At 46.0% G+C, this 25,389-nt stretch overlaps 1 protein-coding gene across 3 annotated transcripts; it reads right to left on the reverse strand.

Annotated features, from left to right (window-relative positions):
* On the reverse strand, nt 1-25,104 carry LOC117346851 (gastrula zinc finger protein XlCGF57.1-like). Of its 3 annotated transcripts, XM_033917017.1 has the most exons (8): nt 24,833-25,104; nt 22,752-22,878; nt 14,475-14,588; nt 10,418-10,531; nt 9,197-9,304; nt 8,584-8,679; nt 6,406-6,525; nt 1-624 (listed from the first exon to the last, which is right to left on the reverse strand). In XM_033917017.1, the coding sequence occupies exons 1-8, from the start codon at nt 24,854-24,856 to the stop codon at nt 599-601; spliced, it is 729 nt and encodes a 242-aa protein (XP_033772908.1). In that variant the 5' UTR covers nt 24,857-25,104; the 3' UTR covers nt 1-598. The 3 variants fall into 3 exon arrangements, with proteins under 3 accessions (XP_033772908.1, XP_033772906.1, XP_033772907.1); XM_033917015.1 differs by lacking the exon at nt 1-624 and having other exon boundaries at nt 4,976-6,525; XM_033917016.1 differs by lacking the exons at nt 1-624; nt 9,197-9,304 and having other exon boundaries at nt 4,976-6,525.
* Between the last annotated feature and the right edge of the window lie 285 nt (nt 25,105-25,389).

Raw genomic sequence — 25,389 nt, forward strand, 5'->3', positions numbered from 1 at the left:
TAGCCCTTGAGGACCGGAGTTGCCCACCCCTTCTCTAGCCCAATCCACCATACCCCAAGCAGCAAAAAAATAAATAAAGGCCTTCCTACCTTCATCATCCTCCCAACCCCAAAATAGCCAGGATTTTAACCCCTTACAGAATAAATGATAGTCCAATTCCTTACACAAAGAATCAGGCAATTTGTTCCACAGTTCAAGGAGGACTACCAACCCTCCCCTACCCATGATCATCTCTTTTTCTTCAGAATTAGATAAAGTTACAGTTTTGAAGCATTAATTTAAAAATAAATATTTCTTGTTGGGAGGGGGGGAAGAAAAGAAGCAGACCATATGAAGAAACAATATTTTTATTCAGTATATTTCTGGTATAAAAGGCCCGTGGCCATGTTTCGCCAGAAATGGCTGCATCAGGGGCAAAGCAACCAGCTGGTAACACACAATTTCCATCAGAGCTGAAAGGAATGATCTTAGGTCCGTTTGAACTGGATTGTCGGTTTTCTCCTTATCCACTATTTCCAGTCTTCTAGCATAATGCTTTTTATCAGCTGGAATGGGAACGCTCCAGAGGTTTGATTTTATTTTTTTCATTTGCATTTGTTCATCGCCTTATCTCCCAAACAATCACTAGGCAATACAGATATATATAGGTTAATAAATAAAAACAAAAAGACAAAACTGATACAGTAATACCTTTTTTTTTACTGAACTAACAATGCATTTCTTGGCTAGTTTTTGGGAATTAAAGGCAATTAAAAAAATCAAGCATAAATATATAAAAAAAAGAATGAATAATCAATGCAACATAACAAAAAAATATAAAACTAAATACAAATGTTAAAAAATGGAATAAGAAATAGATTTTACAACATTTCCTAATAAGTAAATATCAGTTGGGTAGCGTACTAAGCCACAGACATATGCCACAGACAACTCTTCTCAAAAGTTTCTCTGGATCTGCCAATCAAAAAATCATCACCAAACCCTGACCTAACACCAGCACCAAGCATTTCTAGTCTCTTCATCAAAATCTGCCAACAGTGTCAACAGTGGCCAACAGTGTCAACAGTGGCCAACAGTGTCAAACTCTTCAATTCTGATGCAATCATTAGCCCAGAGGTTTGTTGGTTGTTTTTTTTTTTTTGTACAGTGATGTTATACCATTCACATAATTTCCAGTGGAGAAGTTGTGCTACTTTTTTGTATCTTTGGACTTCAGACCTCCACAATGAGATGTGTGACTGTTTCCAGTTCTGTGCCATACAGTCTTGTTTTTGTTTTGCCGTTGTTTTCCTATGCCTTCTGAGAGCTGTCTTGTCCGAGCCGCAATTATCAGTCTCTCTTCTTTATGTTTACGTTCACCTCTTGTTATCTGTTCTAGTGTCAGAGTCTGATTGATGGCTGATTTTTGAAGTACTTTTTTGTCATATTAGCAAGCAATAAGAACATAAGAACATAAGAAGTTGCCTCCGCTGAGGCAGACCAGAGGTCCATCTCGCCCAGCGGTCCGCTCCCGCGGCGGCCCATCAGGCCCATTGCCTGAGCAATGGTCCCAGACTATCCCTATAACCTACCGCTACTCTTATCTGTACCCTTCAATTCCTTTATCCTCTAGGAACCTATCCAAACCTTCTTTGAAGCCTTGTAACGTGCTCCGGCCTATCACAGCCTCCGGAAGCGCGTTCCATGTGTCCACCACCCTCTGGGTGAAAAAGAACTTTCTGGCATTTGTTTTAAACCTGTCTCCTTTTAATTTTTCCGAGTGCCCCCTTGTACTTGTGGTTCCCCGTAATCTGAAAAATCTGTCCCTGTCTACTTTTTCTATACCCTTCAGGATCTTGAAGGTTTCTATCATGTCTCCTCTAAGTCTCCGCTTTTCCAGGGAGAACAGCCCCAGCTTTTTCAGTCTGTCAGTATATGAGAGGTTTTCCATACCTCTTATCAGTTTAGTTGCTCTTCTCTGGACTCCCTCAAGTACCGCCATGTCCTTTTTGAGGTACGGCGACCAATATTGGACACAGTACTCCAGATGCGGTCGCACCATTGCACGATACAGTGGCAGGATGACCTCCTTTGTCCTGGTCGTGATACCCTTCTTAATGATACCCAACATTTTGTTTGCTTTTCTTGAGGCTGTGGCGCACTGTGCCGACGCCTTTAAAGACTTGTCCACCATCACTCCCAGGTCTCTTTCAAGGCTACAGATGGAGCCACAGTTCGCAAGGAAGCAGCTTTATTAAAGGATCAGACAGGGCCCATGTTTTGGCGATTGCTTGCATCAGGAGTCTGAATAGAATGCTTGAAAAGAAAACACAATATGAAAAATCTCCAAACCACCATAAAAAACTGTGACCTTACAGGCTATAGTACTTGAAACGTCTTCTTGACAGTCCTTTGCAATCCTAGGGTTCATCTAGCAGGCCCCTTCCTCTTCCCTCTGGGTCTCCTCTTCCTTAGCATACACCACTATGAACTAGTGGGGTTGCATTCCCTCTACCATCAGAGGAAGGTAGAGAAATTGATTTCTTCAAGTGACCTCATTGGTATATATGCAAGTGCTCCCTGGAAAGCGCCAGTGTTTTCTCTACCTCCAGCAGATGATAGGTTGTTCTGGCTGATGCAGTGTAGAGATCCTAGGCCTAGCTCCTTGCACTGCATGCCACGGCCATACTCCATGGTAGAACCCAAAGGCCTTGTTCCTGGGGTCCCTGGTCCAAGGACCTATCCCGGTAAAGCACAGAGCCTGACTCCACTGCCCCAAGTCTTCACTACAGATGAAAGCACAGCTTTGTTCTCTGTGCAATGGGTATTTTCTGACCGATTATTTTCTTATTCTATAAATGATGTTCCTTTCTTGTGTGCTTTTTCTCGCAGATGCAGTGTCTCCAAACGGATTTGTGACTCAAATGCCACAGTATCCCCCTTCTTTACTAACGCGTAGCATGGGTTTTAATGCCGGCAGCAGCGGTAACTGCTCCGACGCTCATGAGTGTCGGAGCAGTTACCGCCACTGCCGGTGGTAAAACCCGCACTACATGTTAGTGAAGGAGGGAGTATATTAAATAAGATCTTAATCTCTCAACTCTCTTGCTATTGCTCATCTTAATACTTGCATCTTGCCAAAGAAATTTGGATTTTAGATTTAAATTTCTTGCCTCATTTTTAGCTTTACTACCCTGCTTTTCAAAGATTTCCGCTCAGGACGAGTTACAATCAGGAAAACTAGATAGTCAATTCCTTATAATTGTGTTTACGCCAATTATTTTTCCTCGCCTGCTTTGTCTGTTTCTTTAAAGAGTTGGGTTTGTTTGTTTTTTTCTTTTCATCTTTAAATTCTGCTGCTGCTTTTTACCTTTTGTATGTTGGAACGCTTAGCTGAGCTTAGAGAAGGAGCTCAATCGTGGCTGTTCACATTTGTACTTCATTATTTTTTTGCATTTTTGGGTCTACTGATACTGTTAAATGACCCTGGAAGCTGATGATAGTAGCTCTGTACATGCAATGTATTTCTCTAGGACGGTTCATAGACAAGTCGGCAAAAGACAAAGGTGCGCACCGACAACTGAGCGCAAGACGGAGGCGCGTGCCGAAGAAAATTACAGTTTTTAGGGGCTCCGACGGGGGGTTTTGTTGGGGAGCCCCCCCCCCCCAGTTTACTTAATAGAGATCGCGCCGGCGCTGTGGGGGGTTGTAACCCTCCACATTTTACTGTAAACTTAACTTTTTCCCTAAAAACAGGGAAAAAGTGAAGTTTTCAGTAAAATGTGGGGGGAATTCACTGTTCCCTCTAAGCTGAGCAGGAGTCCTCCACCCACAGTCTCACCAATAGAGGGTGCTGTTTTACTGTCACATTTTTCAATTGTGAGGGACAGGCAAGTTCTGCAGGACTCCAGGGAACATACCTGTCCTTAGCGACTGAAAATATTCCACCCCCTAGTGGTAGCAATGCAGCTGGAGGACACCTGCTCAGCTTAGAGGGAACACTCCCAACGCCCCCACAACGCAGCGCGATCTCTATTAAGTAAAGTGGGGGGGTTCCCCCCCACACCCACACCCTGTCGGAGCCGTAAAAACAGTAATTTTGTGCGGCGTGCACTTCCGCGCTGCGCTCAATTGTCTGCGCGCGCCTTTGTCCTGGCGCGCTTTTGACCTGACACCCTCTAGGACACATACTGCCTTCGATTCATGGAATGTTCATTCTCAGGATACGCTGGTTCTTACAGATTAGCTGGAAGGCATGGAGGAGTTCTTTTGCATCCAATTTTCAAGGTCTATACGGTGTAGTCTATGATTCCAAAACTGTATGAGAGTGCAGGATGATCAATAACTTGCATTACATATTTTTATTTAAAATATTCCTGGATCTGCCAACATATCTTATTCCTTGCAGTTACTGAAATGTGCTTTATTAGTTTCAGCATTTGCTAGTTGCTTTATCAATTTTAGTATTCTCTAGTACTCTTTGATGATCTTTTCTCTCAATAATTTGTGTAGGACTGTTTCATTTTCATCTACTTCTAGATATTCATATATGTCTTATGTCACAGTCTTCAATTAGAGAGGTGTTTTCAGTCTTGCTTCTCTTACCTTTAAGGAAGGTTGCCTTAACTAATTTGCCCAGGCCATCAGAGAAACTCTTCACTACTTACTCCTCATTGGATTTAGTGCCAGGCAGAACAAGAGTGGTGACAGGGGATCTCCCAGAAAAATTCCTTGCTGGATCCTGATGATAGCGATGACAAATTGCCCAGTTGTATAATAATAATAATAACAACTTTATTTTTGTATACCGCAATACCACAAAACAGTTCAGAGCGGTTTACAGGAGAAGAGACTGTACATTTACAGCGAAGATGCAGAGTCTGATTAACCAGGGTAAAGTAACCAGTAACAGTAACAATTAAAATTAAAAAGTAAGATAGGTACTTAGAAATTCCCTTACTGTCCCGAAGGCTCACAATCTAACTAAAGTGCCTGGAGAATAACAAAGAAGTGAAAAATAGAGATAGAGGAAAAATAAGAAATGAACATTCTAACAAGACTACATTGATCTAAAATACTTTGGAAGGATGAAGAGAGGAGAGAAAGGAATATATACAGTTACAAGGGAGTGCAGGATGAGGATACCCGGGGAAGAAGAGGTACATAGGTGAGGGAGTGGTTTGATATATTTTCGTAGTGAAAGTGATGAAGGCACTTTATTATCCAACCTTGTGGGATGGTAACAAATATTTAATTATAGTCAATACTTCCTTGAAGTTAATGGTCATTGGCTCCATATTCTTCACTGCCATGATGTTATTAGAGTCTGAAATTGTATATTCGATCTGCATTGATTTCAGGGAAAAGCTTATAAACTGTAAACAGGCAATTTAATAGCTAATAATTTTTCTCTTATATGTGTTTTTTCATGTTGTCTCAGATGGCATATTTGATTGAAGTTCTTATCACATTCAGAACATTGAAATGGTTTCTTTCCCGAGTGAATCCTTTCATGTTTTGTTAGGTCGCATTTCTGACTAAAGCTTTTATCACATTCTGAACATGCAAACGGTTTCTCTCCTGTATGGATCCGCTTATGGCGTCTTAAATCACAATTTTGACTGAACATTTTATCACATTCAGAACATTTGAATGGTTTCTCTCCAGTGTGGAACCGTTCATGTCTTCGAAGAGAGGATTTATAGCGGAAACCTTTTTCACATTTTGAACAAGTATATAGTTTTTCTCCTGTATGACATAGTTCATGTGTGCCGATCTTTGACTTCAGAGCCAAGCTTTTCTCACTATCAATATAATTTAAAGGTTTATGTCCTGTGTGAATTATATGATGGATTTTAAGCTCTGATTTGTTTGTAAAACATTTTTCACATTCACTACATTTGAACGGCTTTTCACCTCTTTGAGGTGTTTTATGCATCTTGAGGGCTAACTTCTTTTTGTCACATTCTGTACATTGAAATGGTCTTTCCTCCGAGTCTGTTCCCACATATCCTTCTGGCTCTATTTTACACATAAAGCATTTCTCACACTGAGTCCATCTTAGTGGTTTCATTGCCATGTGAAATTTTGGGTTTGTTATTAGGTTTGTTGGCTTAGGGATTCCTTTCTTATTTTCAGGACTTGTAAATCTGTCCTCGATTCTTTGCAATTGTTGGACACATGCGTCACTTAACTTCTCAGTAATCCTCTTCCCGCATTCCCTCATTTCCTGGTGTACAATAACATGGGAGCCTGTAGGGATTCTTTCCCAACAATCAGCATTTGTATATGGTCTCCCTCCATTGCTAAGACTCTGATACTGCTCTAAAGAATGTTTGGCGGTTCTCTCTTGTTCGGGACACAGGAAGCCTCTCTCTCCTTTTGGGTCTTTATCTTTCACCTTGGAGTGTGTTACTCTAGTGATACCTCTTTTACAATCAGGTGAAGGATTCAGGTCCTCTCTGGAGGGGTCTTTGTGTATCCATTTCTCCTTCTGTTGCCCATCGCACATTGTCTGTCCCTCAGTTTTGTTTCTGAATCCATTATCTGTTGGATAAAAATGAAAGTTATCTTATTAATTTTACAATTACTAAAGACATATGAGTATAGTCACATGACCTAGCATGTGCTCTATGAAGACCCCTTATGACATTTAACAATAATTGATATGGATTGTAGAGGGCCTATAGGGAAAGGAAGCGTACTGTCTGATCTCAACCTACTGGTTCTGTGCATCTCAGCCTCACTTTCAATCTCTGCAACGATTCCCTTCACTTCGATTACACTTACTGACTAATCATTTTGCAATGCCCTGCTGGAGACCTGGGATCAGGGCCAGCCCAGGGGTATTTGACACCCTGGCATGTAGCTCCCCCCTCCTCGTGTCCAGCATCTCCCCTCCCTTCCCTACCCCTTCATAGTCCGGCAGCATCTCCCTTCCATGAGGTGATCATCTCCCCTGGCTTCTCCATGAGGTGTTCTGAGGCAGTCATGGCATCTATAGGAGATTCATTGTGGCCGGTGTGAGGCCCTCAGTGTTGATGTAGGGACAAGGCCTTTCCAAACTTCCTGCTTCAGAGAGGATGGGACATGGCAGGCCTCAAAATTGTGAAAGTTTCAAGGCTCTGCATCAACCATGATAAGTCTATAGACACCATAACAGCCATGCTGGTGCCACCCTTCAAATTTTGCCATCCTAGGGGAATGCCTAGTTTACCTAACGGGTGATCCAGCCCTGCCTTGGATTCATTCTGGACCCAGTTCCTGAACCTCAGACCTGACTTTCAAAGACGTAAAAAAAACCCCCAGATGTAACTGCCCTCTATCCTCCGCATTCTATGAACTTGCAAATACAATTTGATGTTTAAGACTAAATAGAGCCCGAATTCGATGAAAACAAATGATATCTTATGTTATGTTTCCAAATCTAGGTTTGAGGCGGAGTCCAAAAGAGCAAAACACCCAACAACAAATAATTTTGTCAACAGGTTTCAAAGGTTTTTAACATTTTTCCGGAATCCGTAATAGCTATTACACACTCCCACTAGGATTCTATGATGACCTTTGAATGCTTAATGGCCGATACAAAACATGAACTTCGGACCTGATTCTACAAACTGCGTCTAACTTTTATTTATTTATTTAAAATACTGTACTTACATCCCGCATATCACAGTATCTATGCGGGTCACAAAATATACATACATAAATTAAAACAAACATGTTAATAATAAAAAAATATATATTAATACTTAGATGAAATAAATTCTTTAAAAAATTAAAACCAAACCAAACCACATAACATCTACCACAAAAGTATCTCATGATACATTTCCAAAAGCCTCTCTTAACAAAAGAACTTTCAATATCTTACGAAAATAGTGGAATACTGTCAGGAAGTGTATTCCATATTTGTGGATCCACCACACTAAAAACCCTTGAACCAATTGTGGATTTGGCAATAGCCCTCAAAGAGGGAACTCCCAACAGACACTGCGATTCAGGGCGCAACCTACGAGAAGGTATACTATATACGGTACTATTAAATCTGATACTGCCTTTGGCAACAACTGCTGAACGGCCTTAAACACCGGCACCAAGATCTTGAACTGAATTCGCCATGGAACTGGAAGCCAACAACGCTCATATGAGCGTCCGAGCTGTTACTGCTGTGACCAGCGTTAAAAACTACGCTACAGTTTTGTAAAAAGGGCGGGGGTGTAAATCTTTGCCAGCATGAGCAGCTTCTCCGGCTTGCTGCTCGCGCCGGTGTTGGCTTTCCCTCCGATATCACTTCCTGGCCCCGCAACCAGGAAGTGATTTCAGAGGTGAGCCAGGCCGAGGTGAGCAGTAGGCCGGAAACGTTGCTTGTGATGTTGGGGGGAAGGGAGAGCGTGAGCGTGGCATGGGGGGGGCAGAGAGGTGCCAGCGTCCCCACCAAGATGGCGTCCGGGGCGGTCCACCCACCCCAATCCTTACTAATCTACTACATCCCAGTGCTTAACTTTAGGCAGTCTGTAGAGAATTACCCCCTAAAAGCAAAAGTCTACAATTCTCCATAGCGCACAGCATGGACAAGAAGGATTAGGGACGTTTTGGACTTACCGCTCTTGCCTTCATAAACCACCTCTAACCCTCTCTGGTTGCGGGCATAAAGCTCTTCTAATTTCAGGGTCTCTAGTACAGGGTCAGGACTTCCGACTGTTGGAAAAGTGAGAAAAATGTTTTCAGTTTTTAAAATAATATTGGATACTAAAAGCAACACTTGGCTAAGAGTCAACCGAAGGCAATCCTGTGAGCTCTGAAAACTGAAATACCCCAAAGGCCCTCTGAAACAGTGCCAGGAGTGCATTTTCCCACCAGGAAGTGATGTCAGAAGGACAGCTGAAGCCCGCATGCTGCTCGCTGCCGGGGAAATTTTAAAAGGGTGGGTGGGCAGAGAGGAGGGATGCCGGAGCCCCCACCAAGACGGCCCGCTTCTCCCTTCCAACACCAGTGACTGTGTCACAGGATAGATCAGTAGTTTTGATCCAAGCTACATCACCTGGTTCGCTTAGCCCCTTTCCTAACCTTCCCCCCACCCAAGACAGCCCAACAAATCCCCTTCCCTACCCTTTTCCCCTCAAAAAAGTGGTCAATATCTCACTTCCCCCCCCTCCTTCCCCATGTCAAGTTTCTCCCTTTTTCTTCCTCAACTTTCCAGCTGACAGATCCTTACATGCGTCTCTGACGGTCGGGTTTCCACTTTCCTCAGATCCCTGGGCCTCACTCCTGAACTCCTCTTCCTTAAATCGAATTAAAATGTCAGGTTTGACATCAGAGAAGCCTGTTATGGGGGAAAGATGGTGGCAATGAAGTGAACAGGTCAGCAGTGGGGCTGCCGTTTAACCTTTAAGTAGATAAATATCCACTTAACATGTTTTCGGTAATAGATATCTGTCAAAGGAACCTTTTGGGAAAAAAAATTATATTTTCGGTCAGTATTCAGCTCCTGACCGCCACGGGTAAAATTAGCCGCAGATTTTCAATGCGGGGCCAGTTGACGGAGCTTATTTATTTGTTTGGGTTTATATCGCATCCTCTCAGGAGAGCTCAGAATGGGTTACAAGTTTACATACATATTGAATTATGCAGGTCCCAGATGATAATTCAGCCAACACTTGTGTAAGGCAGTTATGTGGACCCTGGTTTAAAAGTGGCTGGGACACACACAACATAACAGAGGTGTCTCAGGGCTTCTAATTCTTCCTCCCTAGGGTTACACCAGACATTCGGATTTCCCCGATGTTCTCCTTTTGAGGACATGTCCGGGGGTCTGGATGGCTTTTCAAAACCCAACACCTTGTCCGCGTTTTGAAAAGCCTCGTCCAATCGCGTCAGGCAGGGAGGAAATCCGCACGTGTGCGGATTTCCTCCCTGCCTGACAAGACCAGGCGACTGGGGGTGGGATTAGGGCATTTCAGGGCGGGGATGGGAGGAACTGGGGCAGGCTTGGGGGTGGGTCTAGGCGGTCTGGATTTTCCGAATGGAAAATCTGGCAACCCTACCCCTCCCAACCCTATGGTCCCCAACCCCCCCCCCCCCAACAAGGTCCATACCCCCTCTCTACATCCTCCCAGGACTAAAATTCCCTGGTCATCCAGGAGGACTACGGGGGCAGGAGCGAACCTCATTCACTTCTGACCCTAGCAGCCACCTCTACAAAATGGCTGATGTGACCTGTAGTGGCAGCCTTGTGGAATTTTAGTACTTTTGTAGTGAGAAGCTCCCAGACAGCACTGACATTCTGGCCAGAGACTTAGTTCACGCCATTCAAAGCAGAGAAACAAGTAACGGAGGCCGAGATAGAGGACAGTGGTCTCTGGCTTTCCCAGTGTCGAACTCCTAACTGGCACTAGCAGACCTCAGTAAAGACATTCGGGAGGAATTTTATGCTTACTTGTTATAGAAGGGTAATTCTGTTCATTCATCGTTGATTCAGAATGGCCCATAACGGGGAAATCTTGCTCTTGTTTGACACTCAACGAGAACACAGATGTTAGAACCGGAACACCTGAAACGATATCAAGAATGCGCCTTGGCTCAGTAGACATCAGGAATCCCAGTTGTCTTTGGAAACGGAAACTGTGATCTCCTCTAGAGGCTGACCAAAACCAAATTCATGGCCAAAACTTGCCACTTGGTTTCGGCCGGAACGAATCTGAAACTGAAACTGTGGCCCAAGCCTATCCTCCAAGACAGCTTCCCCGCCCTCCCCCCCCCCCGAAAACCCATCCCCCCAAGCCACCCATTATCTCTGCCCTCCCCCTACTTCCTCACTCATAAGCACTACCCAGGCCTATCTTCTAAACACCATGGCGGTCTAGTGGCCTCTTCAGAGAAGGAGTGATCCTGAATTGCTCCTGCCCTCACTGGCTACCTTGTCAAAATGGTGGCCATGACTTCCTGCAGCAGCCTCATGAGGCTGCTGTGGAAGGTTGCGATCATCATTTTGGAACTGGAACCAGCATGGGCAGGAGCAATTCCCAGTCCCCACACAGAAAGTGCATCATAATTGCTAAATATATTTTATAACAGAGAAGGTCTGGGCTCTAATAGAGCTGCCAAGGGGACCGACCCACTTGACAGGGGATTTCCAGCCCCAGCCTGCTCCACTCCACCCATTGCTCCATCCAGCCTCTCCCATTGCTCCGCCCCTGGCACAGCTGATTGGTGGCCAGAAGAACTGGCCTCCCTATCCCACAGCAGCAGGAAACACTTTCATAAAATGTCATCTCTGGCTTCTGCGAACAAAGAAATCCTGTTTCTCCCCTGCTGGACTTGCTCTTTGGAATGCTTTGACGGGCACGTTGAGATTTTCTGGGAATCTGCTACATTTTAGAAAATTATTGAAAACTTATTTTTTTTGCACAAGCATTTTTCTGCTAGCTGTACCTAATTTTAAATTGAATATCTAATCATTTAGTAGAATGAGGATGATATAATGTTTACATTTAGACCTCTGTCTCTTGTCTGTGATGTGAATTTTAGATGTCAGGTCAAAAGCGCGCCGGGACAAAGGCGCGCCCAGACAATTGAGCGCAGCGCGGGGGTGCGCACCACCGAAAATTACTGTTTTTAGGGCACCGACGGGGGTGGGTGGGTGGGGGGGGAACCCCCCACTTTACTTAATAGAGATCGCGCCGCGTTGTGGGGGGTTTGGGGGGTTGTAACCCCCCACATTTTACTGGAAACTTCACTTTTTTCCTAAAAACTGGGAAAAAGTGAAGTTTACAGTAAAATGTGGACGGTTACAACCCCCCAAACCCCCCACAACGCCGGCGTGATCTCTATTAAGTAAACTGGGGGGGGCTCCCCAACAAAAACCCCCGTCGGATCCCCTAAAAACTGTCATTTTCTTTGGCGCGCGCCTCCGTCTTGCGCTCAGTTGTCGGCGCGCGCCTTTGTCTTTCGCGGGGTTGTCTATGAACCGAATTTTAAGATTTTCGTGGGTACTCAAAGATTGTGTATGCCAATTGTGAACCACTGGCTAAAAGTGGAATACAAATGATATTTTATGAAGGCATTTCCTGCTTCAGTTGGACAGGGAGGCAACTCAGTGAAAGCCTAAAGTTGCCCAGTGGGAGTATGGGAAAAGATCTACAAAAGCTGAAAGCGGGAGACTTGGCAGGTCTGCCCTAAATGGCCTTCTACCATCTAACATCCACAATCCTACACCCACACCCCCTACTGATTCCCAACCACCCCTAAATTCCCTCCCAAAACTACCAGAGTTTTGGACTATATGCGCAATTCTTGGAAGCAAAGTATGGATATTCATTAGGTTGACAATGTACGTAGGCCTTATTATGCTATGCTATATTCTGTACTGTTATTTGAATATTTCACCGGTACAATTGTCCAATCCCTGGTACTTAGTATTTTAGACTACTGCAACAGCCTCTACCTATCATGCCCAAACTACATGATAAAACAACTACAAACCGTTCAGAACACAGCCCTCAGACTCATCTACTCGCTTAGCAAATTTGACCACATCACAAATGCTTACTTAGACTCTCACTGGCTTCCAATAAAAGCAAGATCACAATTCAAATTCTACTGTCTTCTATTCAAAGTAACCCACGGAGCTGCACCAAGTTACCTAAACAACCGCCTATACCGCAACCTCACACACAGAACAAGGAAAGCTCAAAGCCTATTCACATACCCCCCTTTCAATGGTACCAGACGAAAGAAACTCTACGATAACCTTCTAGCGACACAGGCAGCGAAAATTGACCCAACAGTCTTCAAACTGCTGACCAAAACATCAGACATCAAAGTTGAGGCCCCACCTGGAATACTGTGTGCAATTCTGGAGACCACATTATCGCAAAGATGTGCTGAGATTGGAGTCGGTACAGAGAATGGCCACCCGGATGGTCTCGGGACTCAAAGATCTCCCGTACGAAGAAAGGTTAGACAAACTGCAGCTATACTCACTTGAGGAGCGCAGAGAGAGGGGGGACATGATCGAGACGTTCAAGTATCTCACGGGCCGCATCGTAGCGGAAGAAGATATCTTCTTTTTCAAGGGACCCACGGCAACAAGAGGGCATCCGTGGAAAATCAGAGGTGGGAAACTACGAGGTGACACCAGGAAATTCTTTTTCACTGAAAGGGTGGTTGATCGCTGGAATAATCTTCCACTACAGGTGATTGAGGCCAGCAGCGTGCCTGATTTTAAGGCCAAATGGGATCGACACGTGGGCTCTATTCACTAGGCAAAGGTAAGGGAGGGTCATCAGGGTGGGCAGACTAGATGGGCCGTGGCCCTTATCTGCCGTCAATTTCTATGTTTCTATGTAAGTTCTCCGAAAAGTAATCAAAACGCTTCTATTTAAAAAACACCTACCATCACTCTAACCTCCTGCCTACACACACACAATTACTCCTTCATATTCATCATTCCTACAACATCCCTCAACGCCATGTAAGCAACCTCCATATGTAACCAATATTTCTTCCTCAGCGCTACGTAATAATCTCCTTAACTTGAATGTACTGCTCTCCTTACCTGTGATTTAAACCTGATATGTAAACATATTATATTCCTGATATGTAAACTTCCTGGAAATGTCCAGTTCTCTTCCAATTTTGTAATCCGCTTAGAACCGAAAGGCACAGGCGGAATAAAAATCTCTAATGTAAAATGTAAATGTACAATTATTTATTATCTATATTTGGATTATCCTTGTTCATTGCCTCGGATAAATTTCTTCCAAAAAAAGCAGAAAATAAAGGCTAATAAACAAATAAATAGTGAGCAAATAATATCTCTAGTACTGAAATTGGTAAATGGATTTCAGGCCTCCAAATATTGCCCTACTGGGACAGACTAAAGGTCTATCAAGCGCAGTATCCTGTTTCCAACAGTGGCCTACCCTGGCAAGATCCCAAAGAGTAAAATAGATTTTATGCTGCTTATCATTTTCCCAAGTCCGTCTTAATAATGGCTTATGGACTTCTCTTTTAAAAACTTATCCAAACCTTTTTTAAACCCTTCTAAGCTAACTACTTTCAACACATTCTCCCAGCAATGAATTCCAGAGTTTAGTTACACACTGCGTGAAGAAATATTTTCTCCGGTTTGTTTTAAATCTACTACTTAGTAGCTTCATCGCATGCCCCCTTGTCCTAGTATTTTTGGCAAGAGTAAAGAAGTGATTCATATCTACTCGTTCCACTCTGCTCAGTATTATAGACCTCTATCGTATCACCCCTGAGCCGTTAAATCCAAAGGGACCGATATTTAGACTGCGGGAGACAGCCGGCTATATCCTGCGGTCAGTGCAAAACCAAAAATTCAATGCTGGCGCCTTATCCAGTGAGAGATGGCCGCTATCTCCCACTGAATATTGGCAGATAAGTCAGCTGTGTGATATTTGACTGGCCAGGAGCTGTTCCTGGCTTTCCAAATAGCACTGAATAACTGGCAGAAAACCTTTACTTACTCTTGGTGGGGACCTTCAGGTTTTCTTTTTCCTTCTGCTCACAGTGTTGCGTTAAATATTTCTCATCTTCCTTCTTAATCTTGAATATCACATCGGGATTAAGAATTGAATAACCTGTTAATGAAAACAGCAAAGTCACCTTTTAAATTAAAGTCGTGGAACCCTCTTCCCCTCCAGCAGGGTCATCTTTGTTCTGCATCAATGGAGCTGTGGGAGTGCATGCATAGAGAGGGGGGTATGTGCCCTACAAAGCTTGGTGGAAGCTTTGCAGCTACCACTTACTTTAATTTAAACCTTAGACGATTCAGGTAAGGTCATCTCTGCAGAAAACCTTTCTAGGCGTTAGCTTTGATACTACTACTGTTTATCATTAGGCATACGCACCACTGTACATTTAACATTTAACAGTACAGGGGTTCAAGGAAGGTTTAGATAGGTTCCTAAAGGATAAGGGGATTGAGGGGTACAGATAGAAGCAGAGGTAGGTTATAGAAATGGTCAGGAACCACTTCACAGGTCATAGACCTGATGGGCCGCTGCGGGAACGGACCGCTGGGCGCGATGGACCTCTGGTCTGACCCAGTAGAAGCAACTTCTTATGTTCTTAATAGACAGTCCCTGATCAGAAGAGCTTACAATCTACTTTGTACAGACAGACAGGACATCACGGGGTTGGGGAGTTTCAAGCAGAAGGAATGATATGATAGGTATACGTATCTGATGGTGAGCGGGAGTTGAGAGTCGAGAGCAGCTTCCAAAAAGTGGACTTTTAGCGTGGACTTGAATACCGCTAGAGAGACAGAGCACGACGTATTGACTCTGGCAGCCTGTTCCAGGCATACGGCGCAGCAAGAAAGAAGGAACGGAGTTGGCGGTGGAGGAGAAGGATACAGATAAGAGGGACTTACCCGATGAATGGAGTTCCCCAGGGGGAGGGGGGAGCATAGGGGGAGAAAAGTGAGGAGTGTTTTGGTTATTTTTTGTTCCGTACCTTATTAAATTTTATATTTACTTGTTTTCAATTTTTATGGTAAACCGCTTAGATTTACCTTTGGTTTTATATTTGCGGTATATATTAAATAAATTGAACTTGAGAGACATTGAGGGACTACAGAATGAATGCACTTGTAAGTCAGTAAGAGAAGTTTGAACGCAAGCCTGAGGGCTCCCAGGTAGAAGAAATCCCAGCTACTTTTTTTAGCGCATTTGATAAGGAAGATCCAGAATTTAGGGTATACATAGAACTCTATGGGAAGATTAGGTACTTGGACCCATGCTCTTTAACATCTTTATAAACGATCTGGACATAGGTACGACGAGCGAGGTGATTAAATATGCGGACGATACGAAGTTATTCAGAGTAGTGAAGACGCAGGGGGATTGTGAAGATCTGCAACGTGACATAATCAGGCTCCAGGAATGGGCATCGACATGGCAGATGAGGTTCAACGTGGAATAAGTGTAAAGTGATGCATGTCGGTAACAAAAATCTCATGCACGAATACAGGATGTCCGGGGCGGTACTTGGAGAGACCTCCCAAGAAAGGGACTTGGGAGTTCTAAAGTACATAAGTACATAAGTAGTCGCCTCCGCCGGGGCAGACCAGAGGTCCATCCAGCCCAGCGGTCCGCTCACGCGGCAGCCCATCAGGCATATTGCCTGGTCAGCGGTCCCTGACTAATTTTATTGCCTACCTCTACACTTATCTCTAAACCTTCCACTGCTCTTATCTGTACCCCTCAATCCCTTTGTCTTCCAGGAACCTATCCAGGTCATCCTTGAAACCCTGTACTGTGCTATTTCTTATCACGGCCTCCGGAAGGGTGTTCCATGTGTCCACCACCCTCTGTGTGAAAAAGTACTTCCTTGCGTTTGTTTTAAACCTGTCCCCCTTCAATTTCATCGAGTGACCCCTTGTTCTTGTGGTTTCTTTCAAATTGAAAAATCTGTCTTTGTCAACCTTTTCGATGCCCCTCAGGATCTTGAAGGTCTCTATCATATCTCCTCTGAGTCTCCGCTTTTCCAGGGAGAACAGCCCCAGCTTCTTCAGTCTGTCAGTGTATGTAAGGTTTTCCATACCCTTAATCAGTTTAGTTGCTCTTCTCTGGACTCCCTCAAGCATTGCCATGTCCTTTTTGAGGTACGGTGACCAGTACTGTACACAGTATTCCAGATGCGGGCGCACCATAGCCCGGTACAGTGGCAGGATGACCTCCCTCGTTCTGGTCGAGATACCCTTCTTAATGATACCTAACATTTGGTTTGCTTTCCTCGAGGCTGTGGCGCACTGTGCCGACGCCTTCAATGTCGTGTCTACCATCACTCCCAAGTCTCTTTCCAGATTACTGACCCCTAGCATTGATCCCCCCATTTTGTAAGTGAACATCGGGTTCCTTCTCCCTATATGCATGACCTTGCATTTCCCTACATTGAAGCTCATTTGCCACTTTTTCGCCCATTCTTCCAATGTCGTAAGATCCCTTTGGAGATTCTCGCAGTCAACCGTGGTTTCAACCTTGCTGAATAGTTTGGTGTCATCTGCGAATTTGATGACCTCGCATTTTGTTCCCGCCTCCAGGTCGTCAATGAATATGTTAAACAGGAGCGGTCCCAGCACCGATCCTTGAGGAACCCCGCTCGTGACCCCTTGCCAGTCCGAGTAATGGCCCTTTACACCAACCCTCTGCTTCCTGTCTGCCAGCCAGTTTTTGATCCATCGGTGGACCTCCCCGCGCACCCCATGATTCCATAGCTTCCTGAGCAACCGCTCATGTGGTACCTTATCGAAGGCTTTCTGGAAGTCTAGGTAAATTATGTCTATGGGTTCACCTTTGTCCACCTGGTTATTTACCCCCTCAAAGAAGTACAACAAGTTTGTGAGGCACGACCTACCCTTGCAGAACCCATGCTGGCTCGACCTTAGCTGTCCATTTTTTTCGATATGGTCACAGATGCTGTCCTTAATCAGTGCCTCCATCATCTTTCCCGGGACCGATGTGAGGCTTACCGGCCTATAGTTTCCCGGGTCGCCCCTCGAACCCTTCTTGAAGATGGGCGTGACATTAGCTATTTTCCAGTCCTCCGGGATCTCTCCAGTTTTTAGGGATAGGTTGCATATTTGCTGAAGTGTCTCTGCTATTTCATTCCTTAATTCCTTGAGCACCCTTGGGTGAATGCCGTCCGGACCTGGTGACTTGTCGCTCTTTAGCTTGTTCTGATCGACAAGTCAATGAAGCCATCCACACATGTGCGGCGGCGGCAAAAAGGGCGAACAGAATGCTAGGAATGATAAAGAAGGGGATCATGAACAGATCAGAGAAGGTTATCATGCCGCTGTACCGGGCCATGGTACGCCCTCACCTGGAGTACTGCGTCCAGCACTGGTCGCCGTACATGAAGAAGGACATGGTACTACTCGAAAGGGTCCAGAGAAGAGCGACTAAGATGGTTAAGGGGCTGGAGGAGCTGCCGTACAGCGAAAGATTAGAGAAACTGGGCCTCTTCTCCCTCGAACAGAGGAGATTGAGAGGGGACATGATCGAAACATTCAAGGTACTGAAGGGGATAGACTTAGTAGATAAGGACAGGTTGTTCACCCTCTCCAAGGTAGGGAGAACGAGAGGACACGCTCTAAAGTTAAAAGGGGATAGATTCCGTACAAACGTAAGGAAGTTCTTCTTCACCCAGAGAGTGGTAGAGAGCTGGAACGCTCTTCCAGAGGCTGTTATAGGGGAAAACACCTTCCAAGGATTCAAGACAAAGTTAGACAAGTTTCTGCTGAACAAGAACGTGCGCTGGTAGGGCTAGTCTCAGTTGGGGTGCTGGTCTTAGACCAGAGGGCCGCCGTGTGAGCGGACCACTGGTCTGACTCAGCAGTGGCAATTCTTATGTTCCTTGGTAATCTTTCTAGTAAATAGGTACATCTCAAACGCTCTTTCTTACCAAACTTTTAGGAAGTCAATCAAAATTTATCTCTTTGATAAACTTCTCTGACTCCATTTCTACCATGATGTACTTCTAAAACACTTCCAGGAAAAATTTGATTAATCTTAAAATGTTAATGTAATTTGGAAAGATTTTTGTAATATCGCTGTCTATATACAGTCTCTTCCTCTGTAAACTGCTCTAAACTGTTTGTGGTATTGCGGTATATAAAAATAAAGTTATTATTATCATCATTCCTGAACACTTGAGTTGTCAATCCCTTCGTGAGATCCTGTATAGAGAGCCTCATTAGCATAGACACTCCTGATAGGGTAGATAACAAGAGGAAAGACCTAGCAAAGCTTTAGAATGGTCCAGGATTTGGCAGCTAAGATTTAATGCTAAGAAATGTAAGGCTGCAAAAACCCAAGGGAATGGTACAGTTTAGGGCAGTGGTCTTCAATGCAAGGCCCACGAGCCAATGGCATCCCGAGGAGAGCTTCTGGGTGACTCACGTACCTATCTGGAGTCCCCTCTCCCCGGTGAGATCCAGGGCTTGCTCGCCATTCTCGTTCCCAGCGATGCTGCTCTAACTCATTGGGCCGCCAGCAGCGTGAGTAAAGTACACGTGGTGTCTTTGGCGACCTGGAAGCTTTTTCCTCTGCTACTGCTTCCTGTCTCCACTTAGGCGGGAAGCAGTAGTAGAGAGAGAGCTTCTGAGTCGCCAAAGGCAACTGCCGAAGAGTTATAGTAGCGCCACTGGGAAGAACTGTGAGCAAGCACAGGTTCCCGTGGAGGGGTGGGCGGAATAGCATGGTGAGGGTAAGAGAGATGCTAGACCGCGGGGATGGGGAGGAACGGGAAGAAAAGATGCCAGCGTACAATTCGAGTTAAGGCAGAGAAGTAGAGGGAGGAGAGGAGAAGAAACAGAAGGGGAAGAGGGAGGGAGGAAGGTCTTTTAGGATGAGGTAGAGAGGGGAGTTAGAAAGCTAAGTTTGAATTTCTGTTTTTGCTTTTAGAAATGCAACTGTACCTTTGAGTAGGATATAGAAACCGAATATTTTAAGTTTTCTTTGATGTTTCGACGTATTTAAAACTTGCTATACTGCTGCAACTGGCAGTACAGAGCTAAGCCATTCACAGGCTAGGCAAAAAATGGAAAAGAACTCCAACTAATATGACGGAAAAGCGATTCAATCAAATCTATGCATTCATTCGTGCAAAGGGAGTGGAAGGAAAACAGGAAGAGAGCCAAGGTGATCTCCAAAGGTTCTGGCAGAGTGGTTTGGTGTCGGAGGAGTCGGCTCTCAGAGGACTCGGTCACTCATTATAGGCCTGAACAAAGAGCCACGTTTTTTCACCGCAGCCTTAAAAGGGGGCAGAGTGTGGCACCGCGGTCAAAGCTACAGCCTCAGCTCCCTGAGGCTGTGGGTTCAAATCCACACTGCTGCTCCTTGTGACCCTGGGCAAGTCACTCAATCCCCCCCATTGCCTTGGGTACATTAGATAGATTGTGAGTCCACCGGGACAGACAGGGGGAAATGCTTGAGTACCTGAATGAATTCATACAACCATTCTGAGCTCCCTTGGGAGAATGGTACAGAAAAATTGAATACATATAAATAGTGTGAAAAGTTTTCAGCCTCTGATAACCAGAGCTGGTATTGTGACATCATAATGCCTCATTCCACCAATAAGAGCCAACTTCATCAGTGATGTCACAATGGGTCTGATTTTCCTAGACTTGGCTCACTTCTACCACACTTTGATTTCTAAAATTGCACCGTGGTTCAAGCTACAGCCTCATCACCCTGGGGTTGTGGGTTCAAACCCACGCTGCTCCTTGTGACCCTTAGCGAGTCACTTAATCCCCCCATTGCCCCAGGTACATTAGATAGATTGTGAGTCCACTGGGACAGACAGGGGGAAATGCTTGAGTACCTGAATGAATTAATAAAACCATTCTGAGCTCCCCTGGGAGAAAGGCATAGAAAATTGAATAAATAAGTAGTGTGAAAAGTTCCAGCCTCTGATAACCAGAGCAGAGATTGTGACATCATAATGCCTCATTCCACCAATAAGAGCCAACCTCATCAGTGATGTCACAATGGCTTGATTGGCCTAGATATGGCTCACTTTTACTACATTTTGATTTCCAGAGTGGCGCAGTGGTTAAAGCTACAGCCTCAGCACTCTGACGTTGTGGGTTCAAACCCACGCTGCTCCTTGTGACCCTGGGCAAGTCACTTAATCCCCTCATTGCCCCAGGTCCATTAGATAGACTGTGAACCTGCCAGGACAGATAGGGAAAATGCTCGAGGACCTGAATAAATTCATTCTGAGCTCCCCTGAGAGAACAGTATAGAAAAGTAAATCTAATCTAATAAAACGGTAAGCCGCGCATGCGCACTTCCTATGCGTGCGTCTGTTTTCCGTGAGCTGTAGCTAGGAAGTGCGCCTGCGCGGCTTACGGTCTGCCCTGCTCCCTTTTGAAAGATGCAGCGGTGGCTCTCACGATCCCCGCCTGCGTTCCCTCCCTCCCTTCCTGTAAGTTGCACGTCCCCGCCGCCGTCGTTCCCTTGCGCACCGTACTCTCTCCGCTCTCTCTCTTCCTCCACCCCTGAGGCGAATGTCCACCGCGGCGGCCCGAGTCGGATGTCGGCTGCGGCGGCCCGAGTCGGATGTCGGCCGCGGCGGCTGCAGGCCGCGGCAGCCAAACCCGGAAAGCATTTTAACATGGAGTTCAGGAAGAAGGTATGGGGGGAGGAAAATACTGCACAGGGAAGTGGGGTGGGAGGGAAATGCTGCAACACAAGGAAATGGAGGGGCAGAAAAGGGGTTGATGGACAGGGGAAGAGATGCTGATGAACAGAGAGAGGGGGGTCAGAAAAATGAAGACAGGCCTACTGCTGGACAGGGGGAGCAGGAAGGAGGTGATGATGGACAGGGGGAGGTAAAACAAAGGGAGAAGGGCTTCTGCTGGATAAGGTGAGCAGTGATGGGGTGGTGGAGGACACAGGGAGGTAAAAGGAAGAGAGAATGGACAGGGGGAGCAGGCAAGGGGTGGTAGTGGACAGCCAAGGAAAAAAAAAAAATGACAGACAGAAATACAGAGAGCGGCTAAGGAGAGAGAGAAAAAAAAAATAAAGACAGACACACACACATATATTCTAGCACCCGTTAATGTCACGGGCTATAAGACTAGTAAATATATAAAAGAAATATTATAGAATTGATGCTTCTTACCCAAATGTTTGGCATCTAACTTTAGACGACGTTTTTTTTACCCCAAGATGTGCATAATTACACACCCTGCCATGACATGTCCAAAGTGGGATTTGAACTTGGCTTCCCATTGAAACTGGTTGTTGTTTTTTTTTTTTTTAACATGCCCTAAATTTAAGGTGTCTGTGGAATCTGCCAACCGGGATTAGACCCAAGATGCAGAGGGTTTATGGGTTATAGATAACTAACGCGGCCAAACTTTGCAACATAGTAGGCAAAAGCTTATTACCTGATAATATAACCCACGACCTACTGCTGCTGGAACGATGGTCAACTACTTGGCAGCTAGGCTTCAATGCTAAAAAATGCAAGATAATGCACCTGGGTAAGAGAAACCCGCGCAGAACTTATGTACTAAATGGTGAGACCTTGGTTAGGACCACGGTGGAACGTGATCTAGGGGTGATCATTAGTGAGGATATGAAGGCTGCCAATCAAGTGGAGAAAGCTTCCTCCAGGGCAAGACAATTGATGGGTTGTATCCGTAGAGGTTTTGTCAGCAGGAGACCTGAAGTCATGATGCCGTTATACAGATCCATGGTGAGGCCTCACTTGGAGTACTGTGTTCAGTTCTGGAGACCACACTACCGTAAGGACATGCTGAGGATCAAGTCGGTTCAGCGAACGGCCACCAGGATGGTCTTGGGGCTCAAAGATCTCACGTATGAAGAAAGACTAAAAAAATGGTGGCTGTACTCACTTGAGGAAAGAAGAGAACGGGGAGACATGATTGAAACGTATAAGTACATCACGGGACGTATCGAGTCGGAGGATGATATCTTCTGTCTCATGGGACCCTCGACCACCAGAGGGCATCCGCTGAAAATCAGGGGAGGGAAGTTTCATAGCGACTCCAGAAAGTACTACTTCACCAAAAGAGTGGTGGATCACTGGAACAGACTCCCACTGCAGGTGATTGAGGCCAGCAGCGTGACGGATTTTAAGAGAAAATGGGATACTCACGTGGGATCTTTAAGGGAGTGAATTCAGGGGGGCGGATACTTGGAATGGGCAGACTTGGTGGGCTATAGCCCTTTTCTGCCGCCATTTTCTATGTTTCTATTTACCTCGTGACGTGAGGATGCCGTGGATCTCCTTGATGACTTCCTTGTACAGCTTCTTCTGCCGCTCCCCCAGAACGTCCCACTCCACTTCCCAGAAATAAGCAGCGACGTCGCTGAAAGCAACCGGCACCTGGAACAGCAAAGGGGACACTCTCAGAACGTCTCCCTTCAACTTCATTATAACGTGGGCTTAATACATTCTCTTATAAATACCTCTGCCAGTGACATGAGATCTCCTCTACCTTAGAGCAGTGCTTCTCAATCCAGTCCTTAGGGGCAGTGGCATAATAAAGGTGGGGGCAGACCGCCCCGGGTGCCGGCACCTTTCCTCCTCTCTAACATCCTCCCCCCTGCTCCTTCACAATCCCCACCGTGCGCCTTCATTTCCTTCCCACCGTATCGCTTATCACTTCACCGGTGCGAGCAGCAATTCCAACCCGCTGTTTGCGCTAGCGTCGGTTCTCCCGCCGATATCACTTCCGGGTCCTGTGCCCGGGATGCGACGTAAGAGGAAGAGCCAGCGTCAACGCGGACAGCAAGTTGGCGACGCCGCTCGCGCTGGGGAAGTTAAAAGAGGGGTGCGCTTCTCACCCTCGCCACGCCGCTGCTTGGGGCATATCCAGCCAGTCAGGTTTTTGGATTTCTACAATGAGTACGGATGAGATTGATTTGCAAGCATTATCTCCTAGGTATGTAAATCTATCTCATGCATATTCATTGAGGAGATCCTGAAAACCTAACTGGGTTGGTGGGCCCCAAAGACTGGGTTGAGACCTGCTCTACATGCAGTGGTGTACCAAAGTGGGGGTTCAGAGTAGAGGTCTGCACGGGAACGGGGATCGCGGGGGTCCCGCGGAAATCCCCCCTAACCCACGGGACTCCCAAGGCGACCCCCTCTAGCCAACGGGATTCCCATGGGGATGAAAGACTTTGGAAGCAGGGTTCGTCCATATAATATAATGGACACGTCAGCCTTAGTAAAAGAGGGGGGTTATAAGTTAATTACCTGAACAGAAAACAAAAAAAGGGTTCCACCAAAGAGATTCCACAAGGAAAACAGCAGCGCAAACACAAAAGAAACTGTGGAATTGATGATCCTGTCAGAAGTAATTGCTGCTTTTTATGGAGACTGGCGGGGATGGAGAGGATCCTGACGGGGACGGGTGAGGATGGAGAGGATCCTGGCGGGGACGGGTGGGGACGGAGAGGATCCTGACAGGGACGGGTCGGGATGGAGAGGATCCTGGCGGGGACGGGTGGGGATGGAGAGGATCCTGGCGGGGACGGGAGGGGATGGAGAGGATCCTGACGGGGACGGGTGGGGATGGAGAGGATCCTGGCGGGGACGGGTGGGGACGGAGAGGATCCTGGCGGGGATGGGTGGGATTTCTGTCCCCGCGCAACTCTCTAGTTCAGAGGTGCTGGAGTGGTCGCGGGTCTGCAGACTGTTAGTCCCCGCCCCTTCTGATGTCAACTTCCTATTCCAGGGCAGGGGACCCGCAACCGAGCCATACACCTTCCCATCGCCTGGAGGAGGGGTGCTCCAGCCAGAGGAGGGAGTGCTCGACCTTGGGTTGCCGCCCCACCAGTTATGTCTGCTTAAATCTCCAGGGCAGCGATTCTTGGGGGAACCCCAGCCAGTCGGGTTTTTTCCCAAGATATCTGCAATGAATATTCATGAGGTTGATTCCGCTGCATGCAAATGTCTCTCCTGCATGTTCAGTGTGGAGATCCAGAACATCTGACTGGCTGGGGTTCCCCAGGACTGCTTTGGGGACCATTGCGTCAGGGGGGCTGGCAGATTCCGAGGAGAGGTGACAACAGCGTATGAAGGCGGCAGTGAGAGGAGGAGGTTTCAGGCTGTGTGCTCCCAGTAAAGGAGGAGGCGGCACCAGCTGACCAAGTGGGAGGGAGAGAAGTGGGGAGTTGATGTCTGAAGGCTGAAAACTAGAGAGAGTAGGGGGGTCAGGCTTATAGAGTAGTGGGGGGAGGGGGGAAGAGAGTGTGTGAGAAAGAGGAGTATAAATGCATGAAATATTATGTCTGAGAGAGAAAGCAAGAGCACCAGAGAGTTTCTCCCTTACCTGATCTGAAACCAAGGCAGACATTTCCCTCCTGATTTCCCCCAATTCTGCAGCTGCCGGGCTGGATCCAGGCTGAAGAGTTCCCTGTTTCTGGAAAGATGAATAAAGACAGGGGAGGCTGGGCTGATTTCCGAGGGTCTTTGGGATAAACTCCTTCCTCTCCCCCCCCCCCTGCAGATCTGGGGCCAGGGGCCTTTAGGGATTCTCAGTCCCAGGAAGCAGAAAGTTTTCTGCCTGGATTCGGTGTTTTCTGCTCTTTGCTGCAGAGACTACAGAAAGGAAAAGTAGAAAAAAAAGACCTTCTGTACAGAGCATGTGCAAAAATCCCCAGCTGAGCCCTCACTGCCTCCCCTTCAGAGAATGCTAGCCAGATCCCGCGTGCTTAAGATGGATCTTTAGAAATGCCAAATACCATATCTTAGTTCAAATTTTTTAAAAATTAATGTTGTATGGTAATTAACAGATACTGTAAACAGAAGCAAAACAATCCAACTGCACAAATCATGGGTGATTATTGTACCACTAACTTGCACTATTTCAGTAAAGATCCCATTTTA

The sequence above is a fragment of the Geotrypetes seraphini genome, chromosome 12, assembly GCF_902459505.1.
Source record: "Geotrypetes seraphini chromosome 12, aGeoSer1.1, whole genome shotgun sequence".
Lineage (NCBI taxonomy): Eukaryota > Metazoa > Chordata > Amphibia > Gymnophiona > Dermophiidae > Geotrypetes > Geotrypetes seraphini.

Excerpts from the sequence above, each read along its gene's own strand:
- LOC117346851 (XM_033917015.1), bottom strand. The coding sequence starts at position 24,856 with ATGTCTGCCTTGGTTTCAGATCAG. Across the intron at positions 22,879-24,832 it reads CTGCCTTGGTTTCAGATCAG|GTGCCGGTTGCTTTCAGCGA; the intron begins GTAAGGGAGAAA and ends TTGCTGTTCCAG. Across the intron at positions 14,589-22,751 it reads CGGCATCCTCACGTCACGAG|GTTATTCAATTCTTAATCCC; the intron begins GTAAATAGAAAC and ends TTTCATTAACAG.